This window comes from Equus asinus, chromosome 21 (assembly GCF_041296235.1).
Source record: "Equus asinus isolate D_3611 breed Donkey chromosome 21, EquAss-T2T_v2, whole genome shotgun sequence".
NCBI classification, from domain to species: domain Eukaryota; kingdom Metazoa; phylum Chordata; class Mammalia; order Perissodactyla; family Equidae; genus Equus; species Equus asinus.
Genome location: NC_091810.1, coordinates 55,488,221 through 55,502,684, shown reverse-complemented (window position 1 = coordinate 55,502,684; position 14,464 = coordinate 55,488,221). Strand labels below are relative to the sequence as shown.

The 14,464-nt window shown below is 46.8% G+C and overlaps 1 protein-coding gene across 2 annotated transcripts; it reads right to left on the bottom strand.

The window, feature by feature from the left end:
- Positions 1–8,496: 8,496 nt before the first annotated feature.
- CCK (cholecystokinin) lies at positions 8,497–14,186 on the bottom strand. 2 transcript variants are annotated; one of them, XM_014860124.3, is made up of 3 exons: positions 14,049–14,186; positions 12,771–12,983; positions 8,497–8,902 (listed from the first exon to the last, which is right to left on the bottom strand). In XM_014860124.3, exons 2-3 carry the CDS (start codon positions 12,979–12,981, stop codon positions 8,769–8,771), a joined length of 345 nt encoding a protein of 114 aa, XP_014715610.1. In that variant the 5' UTR covers positions 12,982–12,983; positions 14,049–14,186; the 3' UTR covers positions 8,497–8,768. The 2 variants fall into 2 exon arrangements, with proteins under 2 accessions (XP_014715610.1, XP_014715611.1); XM_014860125.3 differs by having other exon boundaries at positions 12,771–13,005; positions 14,049–14,179.
- Positions 14,187–14,464: the final 278 nt, after the last annotated feature.

Below are 14,464 nucleotides of genomic sequence, written 5' to 3'. Positions count from 1 at the left end.
GACCAAGGCAATGACAGAGGGAATGGTAAAAAGTGGGTGGATTCTAAATGCATTTTGAAGTTAAGCCAACAAGATTTGCTGATGGATTTGAAGAAAGATGTGAAGGATAGAGAGGAGTCAAAGACTACTGCAAGGATTTTGGCCTGAGCAACTGGAAGGATGGAGTTGCCATCAACTGAGTTGGGGAAGGCATTAGGTGGAGAAAGTTTGAGGGGGAAGGTCATGAGTCCAAATCTGGATATATTGAGTTTGAGATGTTTCTTAGGCATCCAAGTGAAAATGATTCCTAAATCTTTGCCTTTGGACCCAATTTGTCACCTCCCACTAGATTGTGAAAGCTCTGATGTCAGTGCCTGTGTCTCCCATTTCAGCATCTCTGGTGCTCAGTACAGTGCTTGGACCACGATCATCTCAGTAAATAGCTTTTGTATGAAAGGATGAAAATATAAACCAACAACTTCAGGAGTTTCCCCCACAGGCCAAAGTTTGTCTTGCTCACATTCCAACTCCACAATTCTTTTCCAGACAGTGGAAGAGAATAAGAATTTTATTCTGCATGCTGCAGCTAGTGTTCATTGAAAACCCATCTTATTAGTTCATTCATTTTAGATGAACTCTTTCTCCCTTGAGGTGGAGAAATCCCTGAGAGACAGGAGCCTTCCCCTCTCTTGTTATAAGCTTGCCCCAGCCCAGATTCAGCTGGAGACTGGCTCAGGTAGAGGATGGGGCTTTGACAATGGTCTCAGCTCTGGAGAGGCTGATGCAACTGAGGAGCGTGTCGTAGATGCCCCCACTTCTCTTCTCTCTTTGAATGTGGGTATTTTTTGTGTGTCGAACAACTTGTCCAGAACAACTTCTCTTGGGGCTTCCCTCTCTGTTCCAAGTTCAAGTCCAAGTAATTATGGAGCCCCATTGGAGACTCTTGATGGGGATCACAGCCAAATTCAGCCCCTCCCTGGTGTCCAGCACAGAACAGGAGAATTTGTACATTTACCCTAATTCAGCCTTAGTTAGGACTTCTGCATAGGTCTGACTCTGTGGTGAGCTGCATGAGCTCCTGCACCCTCGCCTCTCGTGTCACCTCCTTCAAGGAGACTTACTTAACTCCCATTTTGGGTTTATGAGTCCTCGTTACGCAAGGAGAGACACAGTAGGTGAAAGTGAAGGTGGGGAGAAACTGATTTGCTACCAACAAACTTCTATATCTCATTCTTTATGTTCAAAATACAAGATTATGTTCACTCAATGGAGCTTAACATTTTTACTTATTTGGAATTGTTTTTCCTTTCAATTTTCCTCCACTCAGATCTGGAAAGCATAAAGTGCTCACTAATTGGAGGTAACCATAGTTACCAAGTTGTCTTCAAATAAATCTATGAGTTCCTTTTTTTTTCTCGGTTTTAATTCTACAAAAAGCATTTCACTTGTCAGTCGTTCTTGTTCTCTCTTCAGCTTCACTGGGTGATTTTCCAAACCCTGGAGCCTTTTGGCAGCCATGTTAAAGTTTCAAAATTAAAATAATGAAATAAACCACCCATTCTTAGAAAACAGTCCCATGCTCTGAATTATCTAGTTTTAAAATTTCAGCTGACTGGGTGGGATCTCCAGCAGGTTGGCCAGGAGAAATGGGCCTGAATCCTGCAGATTTCAATGTGTGCACAATTGTTTCTCTGCAGAAAAGCTTGGCACCCAGAGGAGAGTTTTCTTTCAAACTGTCCACCTGAGGGCAGTGCTGTCTTCTGTAGCGGTAGAACCAACACCCATTTCCTGTTAGGTAAGTTACTAAGCATGAAGAACTTCACTGACACTGGGTTCCAGTTTGCTGCAGTGGCGATTAGATGTCACTTAGAGACTGGCACCCCTGGGCAGCTGCCTGGATGGCCCGCCTCCTCACCGAGCCAGCTCTGCCGCTCTGCCCTCTCCCAGCCTCTGCATATTACCTGTCACAGTTGTTGGTACATTGTACTATGATTTCTGAATGTCCCACTTGGACTCTTGGTCTCTGTATCTGCCACATAAACACAGTACCTGGCATACAGATGCATTTCTGTGCATGTTGTTGAGTCAGTGAAGGGCTTATAACAGTCTACACAAGTTGATACAGGAGAGCAGCTGAGTCCTTTCCAGAATGAAACTTAGAGAAAGATCAAACACGTTGAAGTCATTCTGGGTGCAGTCCAGAGGTGTTTGGGTAGGTAAAGCTTGAACTATTGCTGATTCTGCCCGCTTCTGTTTGCCCGGACCAGCATGTGAGCCACAGGAAGGAAAAGGTGCTAGTCTTGGAGCTTGATTAGATATAACTTATTTCATTTGTCAGTCACTCTTGTTCTCTTGAGATTTTCCAAACTAGAAGCCTCTTGGGAGTCATATTAAAGGATTCAAAATTAAGACAATAAAATAAGTTACCCATTCTTAGAGAATAGCCTGATGCCATCAATGACTGGGTTTTAAAATTTCAGCACATCTTGAAAGATTCCAGGTTTCTAGTAGAAACTGCCAGGCCTGGCGGGCTGGGCGAAGGCAGGGGCAGGCCCTGCAGGCTGTGGGTAGTGACTTTCTTAAACTGAAGACAGCTGGAAGCTAGAAGTGGGACCTGGGGCACAGACAGCTCCAGGAGGTCCCTTTAGTTCTGGCTTGAGGAGTGAAAATGGGAACTCTTCATGCCTAGAGAGCATGAACATTCCATGAATACTTTTCTTTCTTTCTCTGTTCTCCCATGCTGCAGCCCCCAGGCAAACCCACAGCTGCAGCTGTGGCAGGCAGTAATGAGACTGGCAGGAGCCAAAACTCTGAGGAAGGGGAATCTTGCTCTTTGATCAGAGGAGCTATGATTCCAAGAGGGTGGGACCAACTGCCATTGCTTTTTTATTCTCTGTTCTCCTGCCACTTGGACCTGAACATGGGCTCAGACATGGAAGTGTATGGCAGAACAGGGTCATCAGAGCCCCAAGTTTCTGAGTGGAGGACTGAAAAGGGAATCTGCAGGAAACTGCAAAGTCCTGGGGAGACTGCAGAGGGAGGAGCTCAGGAGAGTGGCCTCATATAGCTGCTTATGAATTCCAGGGCTCACTGCCGAGCCATGCATGTCTTGATCAGGTCCTAACTGGCACACCAAAGACTCTGAGAACTGAAATAATGCACAGACCCCCATCCCATTCCCAGACTAGTCCCTGGGTGGCGCACACCTGAAACAGAACCAAAGAGCAGTATAACTTCTTTGAAAACTGAACTATCTTTGGAACCACAGTCTGCAGAAGGTGGTTGGAACTTGCAGACTGAACCTAACCAGGTTGATCACCTGCTAAAATAAAAATATTTACATTTTTTGTAAGATTTAAACAAGATCCAGAGTCTGATAATGTAATATTCAAATTGTCCAGGATACAGTCCAAAATTATTGAACATACAAAGAACTATGAAAATTTCAATTTTCTTTGGGAAAGATAATCAACAGATACCAAGGATGAGATCTCACAGAGGTTGGAATTATCAGACTTCAAGGCAGCTATTACAAAAGATTTCAAATGGGCAATTGCAAACATCCTTGAAACAAATGTTAAAACAGAAAATCTTAGCAAAGAAATAGAAGATATAAATGGAAATTTTAGAACTGAGAAATACAAAGACCATACTAAGAAACTCACTGGGGGCTGGCCCCATGGCCGAGTGGTTAAGTTCATGTACTCCACTTCGGCAGCCCAGAATTTTGCCAATTTGGATCCTGGGCAAGGACCTAGCACTGCTCATGAAGCCATGCTGAGGTGGCGTCCTACATAGCAGAAATAGAAGGACCTACAACTAGAATAGACAACTATGTACTGGGGGGCTTTGGGGAGAAGAAGAAAAAAAAGTTTGTCAACAGATGTTAGCTCAGGGCCAATCTTAAAAAAAAAAAAAAAAAGAAACTCACTGGAGGGACTCATTAACAGAATGAAAATGACAGAGAAAGAGTCAGTAAACTAGAAGATAAATAGAAATTATCCATTGTAAAGCACAGACAGAAAAAGATGAACAAAGCTTCTGGGACATGTGGGACAACAGCAAAAGGTCTAACATTTGTGTCATCAGAATCCCAGGAGAGAAGAAAGAGTGTAATGCTGAAAAAATATTTGAAGAAATAATAATTGAAAACTTCACAAGTTTGGTGAAAGACATAAACTTACTGATTCAAGAAGCTGAAGAAGCCCCAAACAGGATAAACTGAAAGAAATCCACACCCAAGCACAGCATAATCAAACTACTGAAGGCTAAAGACAAAGAAAATATCTTGAAAGACACCAGAGAGACAAATGACTTGTTCTCTATAGGGGAACAATGATTTGAATGACTTCAGACTTCTCATCAGAAACCATGGAGGCCATAGGAAATGGTATCACATTTTAAAAGTAAAAGAAAAGAACTGTCAACCTAGAATTCTAAATCCAGTGAAAATATCCTTCAGGAATGAAGATGAAATAAAGACATTCTCAGATAAAGGAAAACTAAGAGACTTCATAGCAGTAGACCTGCTGTAAAAGAATTGATAAAGTTCTTCAGGCAGAAGGATAATGTCCTGTAGATCCTGGTTCTTTGGGAGGACAACTCAGAGCAGGAGATAGACACCAACAGATTGGTTTAATAAATGCTTTCAGAATGCGGAGCCCAGGGGAGATTAGCAAGCAATGATTTTGTCTCTTTTTGCTTGGCTTCTGCTTTATTTATCTTCAGGACTAGCAAAAATTTGAAGATACTGAAAAAAAAAATACTCAAAGTACCTTGAACTCTACTAGCTAAGTGGTCAAGATTCTTTCCTTTGGCTCTTCAAACCTGAGACAAGAAAAAAAATGGTGTTTTGTGTCATTTTTTGTTAAAAAAATGAACATACAGCATCTTTGTTCCATCCTCACTTTCCTTTTAACTGTGATTGGCTGAGACTGAGAACAAAGATGCCATTTGTGTTCCATAGGTTGGGAGTCTTGTGTAAAGATTTCCTCACTTTACAAGAGAGATGTGTTAGTTAGGTTTTGGTAAAGTAAATCTTGGGAAAGTGAATTCTGTCCACCCTGTGGCTGCTGGCCATCTTGCGACTTGAGCTCTTACCATCAGAGCAGGCCAGGCCTCTTAAATCAGAGCCCAGAGGTATCAGCAAGTTCAGGGACCACCAGGCAAGTTCTTTATGTCTCAGCCTGGCAAGGAGTTGATTCCAGAGAGGCTGCAGGTTCCATCACTAATTCACTGTGTGACCTTGAGCAAGTTTATTATCTCTAAAATGGGAGTAGGGGTAGGGTAGGGTGTGTGTTGGGCTAGAATGATAGCTATTGGACTTTTCAACTTTTAAATTCCAATGAATCAACAAAAAGGAACCTTAAGAGTGGCCTTAATTAGCAGAGCTGAGAGTGCAAACGCAGGACTATCTACAGGAAGACATGGCCTAGGGTGGAGGTTCTGCAAGCTAGAGGGATTCGAGAGGGGCAGCTGGCAAAGAAGAGGGGTATGAGGGAGGGGAGGGGGGTTGAAGAGGACTAGATGAAGTGGGGAGAGGACTGAGAGGGGAGTAAAGGTGGGAGAGAGGAGGAGGAAAGGAGAGTCATGGCTTTCTGATTGTGTGTGAGTCCTCAGGCCTCTTTAAGGAAGAGGTTGAGGAGGGCTGGCTCTTCTGTGATACTCGCTCGCTCAGCTGCAGAAGCCTATTGTGATCCCTGAGGAAGGGCTAAGGAAGAGGGGGTTATATGTCCTGGTTCCTGGGTCCCTGTGACAGCAAGTGGCATAGAAGTGAGAACAGGACACTGCAGTTACAAGGAGATCAGCCTGCATCCAGTGGTGGCACTGAAAGGGAAAAGTCTCTAGGCTCCCTCCCACCCGTAAGCTCCACTGGGTCCCCTCAAAGCCACCATAAATGACCACATATGCTAATTCAGTCACACTCGTATAGACTCAGCTTCCAAACAAGTCTCCAGGCCCCTTCTCTGCTGACAGGAGCTCCAAGTGACCTCGTAAAAAGTTCTGGAACCAACTGCTTCAATCGCTGAACTGCCACGTGTGAGCCTAGTGCAGCCGCAGGTCACTCAGCATGTCGGAGCTCCAGCTTCCTCCTTGAAAAGCGGGGTCACAATTACTCGCAGGATTGGGAAAGTGTCCTGAGCTGATGCTCACAAGGCTCCTTGGATAGGGTCCTGCACCCAAGAGGAGGCTGGGAAATGTTCTTTCCTGTCCCTTTCCTGCATTAAGAAAAATTGTGAAAGACTTTGAAGTGGGCAAAGGGGATTACTGGGTGTCCTTTCAGTGGAATGCTGAACGTTTATCTGTTGCTGCCACAATCTGAGTCTTTGGGCTACTTATAGTCTGTAAGCCCTAGAAACCTGATAGTAATGCAAATAATTTCTGTCTATAGAAACTTCAATGAATATTGTCCCCTAAAGATACATAACAGATTATTCCAAACACTACATTTTATTGACCTGTAGATATGAACCAGTTTTATGTCTATTAGCCAACATTTTGCATTCTTGACTGCCTAGATGTGGCTGTCTTTCAGATTCTCCTTGGAAATGAAGTGACATCTTACTACTCCCTTTATTAATGAGTTAAATGACATCTTTGACGCGTTCATTTTATATTTGTATGAGTTGCGGCTTTACCTTCAAAGATGATATTTTAGCATCCACTTCCCTGATGACTTATAAATCGCTAATGCAGGTCAGACCTTTATCATCCATTCCCTGCTGCTGACTTTATATTAAATTCCAAGTCCCTCATCACCCCTCACCCCCAACACACCAACAATACACACACACACTCAGAGAGGCACACTCTCATCCCCATATATACACAGTATCCCACACACACTCAGAATAATAGTATTTTTTGCATGGTATACGTGTGTGCACATGCTAAAAACATAGGCATTTGGATATTTTGGACTGAATGGGGATTAGACACCTAAGATATGAAGCAGTCTTGGAGATCAAAGTGCAAGGACTGAATGGGGTAATAACCTCAGGAGGGAACAACAGAATGTGTTGTCTACCTGGAGTTGAAGTTTTGGTTTTTGTTTTTTGAGGAAGATTAGCCCTGAGCTAACTGCTGCCAATCCTCCTCTTTTTGCTGAGGAAGACTGGCCCTGAGCTAACATCCACACCCATCTTCCACTGCTTTATATGTGGGACACCTACCACAGCATGGCTTTTGCCAAGTGGTGCCATGTCTGCACCGGGGATCTGAACCGGTGAACCCCGGGTCGCCGAGAAGCGAAACGTGCGAACCTAACCGCTGCACCACTGGGCCGACACCTGGAGTTGAAGTTTTACACTGAATCCTAACTTCAGCTCAAATTAAAGGATCGCACAGACCCAGTCTTCCTCTGAGGATTTTGCTGGCATCCTCTTTCCACCACCAAGGAAGATGGCACTGAGTGTCCAGCATGAGTGACCATGGGGTCCCTCCAAGATCAGTTGTAGATTTGCCAACATTGTTTTCAATGTCTCTTCCCTTTTAGGCTGCGTGTCCTACTGCACTGGGCCACCTGGGGCCTTTGCTGGATGAGAAACTGAGGCTCCTGGAGGCTCAGCCAGGAGGCACAGAAAGGCTGCACTGTGGGTGGCTGGTGCTAGATCATCTCTGAGTGTCCCCTCGGGCTCGCCCCCTTTACCAATCCCTACAGAGACACAACAGAAGAACTGGATAACTACCAGGGTCACCCCAACATGCCCACTGTCTCTGAAATACGGTAGGAGCCAAAGATTGTAATCACAGGCTCTTCTCTACTCCGTCACAACTCCAAGTGTGGTCCAGGACCAGCAGCATTTGACATCACCTGGAAGCTTGCTCAGGCCCAGCCCAGACTTGCTGAATCAGAATGTGCAGTTCAACAAGATTCCCCAGGTGACTCACATGAACTCCAGAGTTTGAGAAGTGCTAGAGTGATGAAGGTCACACTAATCTATGAGCAATAAGGCCTCAGGTTTGTGAATTTCGTTAGCTGGGGAACCGTGGGCCTGTCATTTTCACCTCTTAGAGCCTGTTTCCTCATCTGTAAAAGGACAAATAACTTCTGTGCCATGGAGAGATCAAATGCCTGAAAAAGTGCTGACCGTAATGCCCCATAATTTGTTGAAAGGCCAAGAGAACCCCAAGGAAACCCTGGTGTGGGATGGGGTTGGCAGAGGAGAACATCCTGTGGAGATGGGCGGATGGAAGCCTCCATCCCAAGCTGCCTTTCTGGGCTGAAGCCAGACAAACGAGTGCTCACTACAAGCAGGGCAGGTCCTCCCTCTGCAATGGAGCCCAGGGCCCAGGGCCCAGGGTGGCCAGGGCTGGGCTGTGGAGCTGACACAGAAGGCCCTTTCCTGGCCACCTTGCCTGCAGCAGGGAAGTCAGCTCTATGCTTGACTCTTATTTCTCAAGCTCTCTCTGGGACCACTACCACAAGGACTCGTCCTTGGGCACCGTATATCCTTCCTGGAATGTTCGAGGGCTAAATGGAGCCCTTTGCCCTTGGTAGACACAGGGAACAGGGGGGCAGAATGAAATCACTTTAATCGCATAGCAACACTTTAGGACCAGGAGTCACAGATGAGGGAAACATTTTGTCTCCATTTATACAATTCTGCTGAGGTGTACGGTTGAGCCGGACAATCTTAAAGACAGATTTTTCACATTGAGAACTTAATAAATAGATACTTCAAACATCAAACTTCAGAGACAACGAGTTATGAGTGTGATTGTTTTCTTATTCTGCCTCCTCTGAGTCAGGAGGTGGCTGCCTGTTGCGCTGAGCAGGTGTGGGCCCCCTAGAAGGGGTATTCATACTCCTCGGCGCTGCGCCGACCAAAGTCCATCCAGCCCATGTAGTCCCGGTCACTTATCCTGTGGCTGGGGTCCAGGCCCTGCAGGTTCTTCACGAGGGACATTCGGCCAGAAGGAGCTACAAAGGGCAGGGAGGAAGGAGAAAAGGGCATTACATCTAGGAACATCACTATTTCAATTTGTAAAGGAGAACAATGGAAAAAGCCAGACAATATGTAACATGCAGCTTCTTACAGGCATCGAGGAGCTATCAAGAGAGGGGGATTGCTGGACCAAAATCTAAGAGAGGAGAAGGACCCGCATATGTGTGACTGGAGAAAGGGTGATATTTGCCAGTCATCGCCGTGGTTTTCTTCTGTAAGGATTTAGGTGGATTCACTGACTCCGGCTTTTCACAGCTGGGACGTGCCTAGGATTTCCTACCCCCAGGGCTGTATTCCTTTATATAGCTGGCCCTCTGCTGAAGCCAACCAAGGATTTCCCAGTACCTTCCCACTTCTAAAGTTCACCCCTTAAAATCCCCCAACATACCTGACTGTTCTTTAGGTATTGCAATGACAATATTTTGATGTTAGAAAAATATACAAAAAAGTGTTTAAAAATGGTAGCAAGTCTTATTGCTAGATAAATACCATTTAAAAATTAATTTGAAAGCTACCTTCTTTTTAAAAAATGATGTTGAGAAAAAGGTGCACCGTCAGATTGAAATCCTAGCACATTAGCAACACTCAAAGAAGAGGGTGCAGAGAGGAGATAAAAGGGTCATTTTAATTCAGCCATTTTGACCAAAATGCAGTAACTGAGCCTAAAATGGGCCCTTTGGGATGGAGTTGAGTCCTCAGGAGGATGGTTTTTGTGTATCATTCACACTGAGTGAGCAGGGACGTGAAGAGGCGGTTTCTTTGGCATGTGACTGTCCTGGGCCACAGTCCCAGACATGGCCTCTGGGGTATGAAATCAGTATAACGTCTTCTCTTGTGCAAACTGAGGGACAAGAAAGGTCCCTCAGGGACCTCGGTGGGCAAAACTCAGGTGGCTTCAAGAGTAGAGGGGTGGATGACCCTCGATGGTTCTCACCATTGTATTGGGGCCATTGTGTCCCCACTTCTTGTGAGCCCTTCTACCTGAGGCTGCCCTTGCCAACTCTTGCCCACAGGCTGCATAGAGTCAGGCTATGGCTTATTTATCAATAAAGGACACTGCACAAGCAGTTCCTCTGTCTTATTGGATAATCGAATAAAGCTGGCTGAGTTAAAAACCAGAAACAACTATACAGGACAATGTCGCCACCCTTTCTTCCTCTTCCTGACCCCCCAGCCTTGGAACTAAGAGTCAACCCAGCACCTCCCAGCCCTTTTGCAGATCTTTCCAGCCTATGCAGAAGAAAAACAGCCTCTGCTGTTTAATTGTGCAACACCTTTCAGGTGAAATAGTAGTCCTTGCATTCAATAAAACCAGCACGCCCACTTACTGTACAGGGTGACATGGAAATGTGACCCAGCCTCCTGCCTGCTGGTGACGAATCCCCACTTTTAGGGTGGGGCATTGCCTAAAGTTTCAGCTAATGACAGGAAAGTGGGGCAGCTTCGATACACGCAAGCAGCCTCAGTTGCTGGTGGGGCACTGTGTTCAGCCACAGAGGCTGTGTCTGTTACACACCTCAATTTCTCCACTCCACACACCGTTCTGCGCTCACATTGTGTGCATTGCCCAGGGTTCTCACTCACTTCCCCAGAGCAGACACAGAGTAGGGACTTGCAGCTGATGAAATCGAATTGAAGAGCCTGGCTCCTTTAAATTTTAAAACCCAGAATGAGCAGTACAGCTGGGAGGCTGAATGGCTGACTCTGGGAAGGGAATGGCTTGATGACTCTCAGCCCTGTTGAGGCCTAGATGTGCAGCCTTGGTAGGTTACCCACCCTTCTAGAGCCCCAGCTTCCACACTGACACAGTGAGGATAGTAGAACTTATTGTGCAGTGCCGGTGTGAGGACCAAGAGAGACAATACAGATGCAGCACTGGGGCTTTGCTACACCAGACGCCCCCCTGCCCCCCAGCAGAATGGCTTCCCCTCAGATGGTTGAAAGCTCTGCAGACAATTCCTAACGATAAACTCTGAGCACGGCCCAAAGAGGGCATTACCACGTTTGGAATCTTTAAGCATAATATATAATATAGTTGATTAAAAAAATCTGATATGATCTCAAAATATGTAAAATATTCCATGAAACTGTATCATATTTATATGTGTAAATATTCATTCCTGGTACATATTTGTCAAATAGAAGAGCCTGACTGTTTTCCAGCGAGCACTGATCCTGAGTGCTGGCAGCTGAAGTTCCAGCTCACTGCTATTCCCACCCCGGTTTGTTTGGGACCACAGGCTAAATGTGGTGGGGCGTGGGGGCTGAGAAGAGGTGCTGGGAAGAACCTCCTAGCTAAGATTTGTAGTATAAAGCCTTCATCGTGTCAGTTCTGAGTAATTGTTTGGTAAGTGACTTCTTTCCCAGAACTGTTTCTTGTGGATCTTTCCTGAAGGGAAAGGGGAGGGGGTTCAATGAAAAGCCTCGGCTATTTCAGACTGGTTTGGCTGAAATTCAGCCACATCCAAGGACAGATATTTAAATTACTTTCAGACAGACAACTAGCAGGAACCCAAAAAGTTTTCAGATTTTCTCTGCCATCCAATTAACATTTCTACCTCGTTCAATTTAATTAACGGGAAAGCAAAACAAAAGATGGTAGTTGGGACAATTATCCAAAGACAGGAAATACATAACAAATCACCTGTTCTTTTCTACTGCAATCCCCTGGTCAAAAAGGTCTCAGTCTCACCTTCATATGAAACCCCAGGAGCCACGCCCTCCATTTTCTCCCCATCAGGTCAGGGCATGAGTTCACGTTGAAACCCAGGCCCTGGCACACCAGTCGGGCAGGGGATCCTCCTGGGAAAGCAGCCCATCCCTCAACCCTCCCAGCAGCATTAGCTGTGGTTTACTGTGCCTCAGTGTTGGTCCAGTTTAGCACACTGCCCCACAACTAGTGTTCAGCATCAGTGTCACTGTAGATAAAGTTGGTAGGAAAAAACCGCCCCAGTCCAAGTCACAATTCCTAGCACCCTAGGGATTAATGAGCCCCATTCTGCGTCACCCAAAGAGCCAGAAGGGGCCGAGGGGAACTCTAGCCTCATCTTCTCTTTACAGATGAGACAGTCAGGCCCAGAAAAGGGACATGGCTGTCTGGATGCTGCTCAGCTAGTGAGCTGCTGAATCACATTATTCCTGGAGAAAGACTTTGATGCCGAGAAAATTGCGGCTTGTTCAGCTCCTGCTGCAGTGGGGACCGTCTCTCCAAGAGCAAAATAAAAACAAACAGGTCTCTTGTTGGGGAATCATTTTAAATCACTGCCAAGGAGAACTCAAAAATTCCTATGGATCCTTTCCTTCTGTTACATACTTTGGTGAAAACGGACACATTGTCACTTCTTTTTAAACTGTTGTAGTCAGACTCAAGCATTCTCAGCATTGATCACGTCCTGCTAGAAAGTTTCCAAGTGTCAGTATCTGGGTGGCTCCTGGTTCCTTTGCATTTACAGTAATGGGTATTTAGTGGATCTGCAAATCCTTTTTCAGTCAGTAATTTGCTCAGTAATTATCTTTTAATGTCTCCATTAAATGGTGTTGAGCTTAAACAGCAACACCATGCCAAAATTAGTTTAAAGAAAGCTTTTTAAAAAGATTTCTCTTAATAAATTAAGTCCTCCACACTGGTTCCCAGTTTGCTGCAAAGGACGTCCAGAAAACTGCACACTGTTCTGTGCAGTACAACTCGGGAGAAGAAAGTGAAAAGCTTTTCAGCTTAACTTGTTGCCTGTGTTTCCTCCCGAGGGGTTCCCCACATCCGTCAGCCGGACGCTAGAGAAGAGGGTCAGGATTGAGAGCACCGCGCAGGGGCAGAAGTGAGGGATGGGGAGGCGGCATCGGTACCTTTCCGGGTCTGCTGGATGTATCTGGCCAGCAGCGCGCCCAGGTGTGCGCGGGGCTCGCTGTCCACCCTCTGCACCGCCCTCAGCTGCCTCCGGGGCGCCTCCTCCTGCTGTGCCCCGGGGCCCGCAGCGTCCTCCGGAGGCACGGGCTGCGCCAGGGCGCCCGCCGCCAGCACCGCCATCAGCACGCACAGGCACGCGCCGCTGTTCATGGCTGCGGAGAGCAAAGGCAGGGCCTGTGAACGAAAAGGTGGGGCGTCCGCAGGCTCTCGCGGAGCGTCGGGGCACCCCGGGTACGGAGAAGGGGGCTCCGTCCGAACGCACGGAGCTCCAGACCCGCCAGGCTGGGGCAAGCAGCAGAGCTTGCCAAGCACTGACGGGAGCCGAGTGGCCACAGCACGCGCGTCCGGGGGCGCCCCATTTGTTTTTTGGGGGAACCACACCCGGTGCCCGGGCGGGCGGACATAGACCCTGTCTTCTGCCCTGTTTAGCAGAAGGAATGTCTTCTGTTTTCCTTTTCTTTCAGGAAGAGCGTCTCTCATCTCCTAACTGGAAAGCAAGAGATTAAAAATAGCGTGGAAAATATCCTAAAAAGAAGGCTCCATGGGAGAAATGAGACCCTTGAAAGGTAGCATCTTTCCAGATAGCTAAGAAGCTTTCAACAGGGAAATAAACGGTGATGAAAAGAGAAGTACAGGTTAAAATGTGGAAGCAATAAATAAAAGCCATGTTTATCAAGTTTCCTCAAGGTGTACATCGAAAAGGCAATAAGCCACTACGCAAAATACAGGCAGGGTTTCAAAAAACCAGGAATAGGCGCTCAGTCCTCGGTCGTTGGCAAAGCACCACAGCGTTTTAGATCCGCAAGCAGGTAAAACACCCGCACGTTTCTATCCCCAAAGCCTTGAATTTTTCGGCACTATTTAGAAAACAAATTTAAATCTTAAAACCTCTTGGTAGTTTATTTGAAAAGATTGCAAAGTACACTGCACCTCTGTGTAACATCTAGAAAATCTCAGTTTGCATGTTAATTCTAGCAAATAGATATTCCAGCGTTGCACGCGTAAGAGAAGAGCAAAGCAGGCGTGTGGAAGTCCCTCAACAGCTCTGCCCACCCAGCCCTCGCTGTGATTTCCGACTTCAAGAAATGTCTTTCAAGCTGTCGGACAGAAGACACAGAAAACAGAATAATAAAATGGAAGAGGCACAAAACTGAAGACAGCATTCTTCAAGGACACTTGACGCTTGGATTCCCCGCCGGAGAGCGAGCGGAACCTACCTTCGGAGTAGGACGCAGCTGGATTCGCGTTCCAACCAGCGCAGCCGGGGAGCAGAGCCAAATTCAAGGTGGGAGGGCGGCTGCCTCTTAAATAGCCCCGCCTGGCGCTCTGGGCCAGTCATCTGTTTACCCAGCGCTGACGCAGACCGGCAGCAACACGTGCTCAGAAGGCGGCCACTGGGGCGACAACCGATTGAAGTGGCTCCTGGGAGAGAGGGGGCAAGGTCCCGGTGGAGTCGGGTTAACCCCTCCCAGGCGGGGTCTCCGCTGCCCGGCTCCCTCTCCCTTGCCCCTGCCAGCGCGGAGCTCTCCAGGGTGGGAAACCTCGGAGTCGGGAACCTACTCCGGAATAGAGAAGCTGTCCGCATTTTGTCCGCTTTGGGGACCGGAGGGTCAGGAAAGGAAACAGGGGGGGG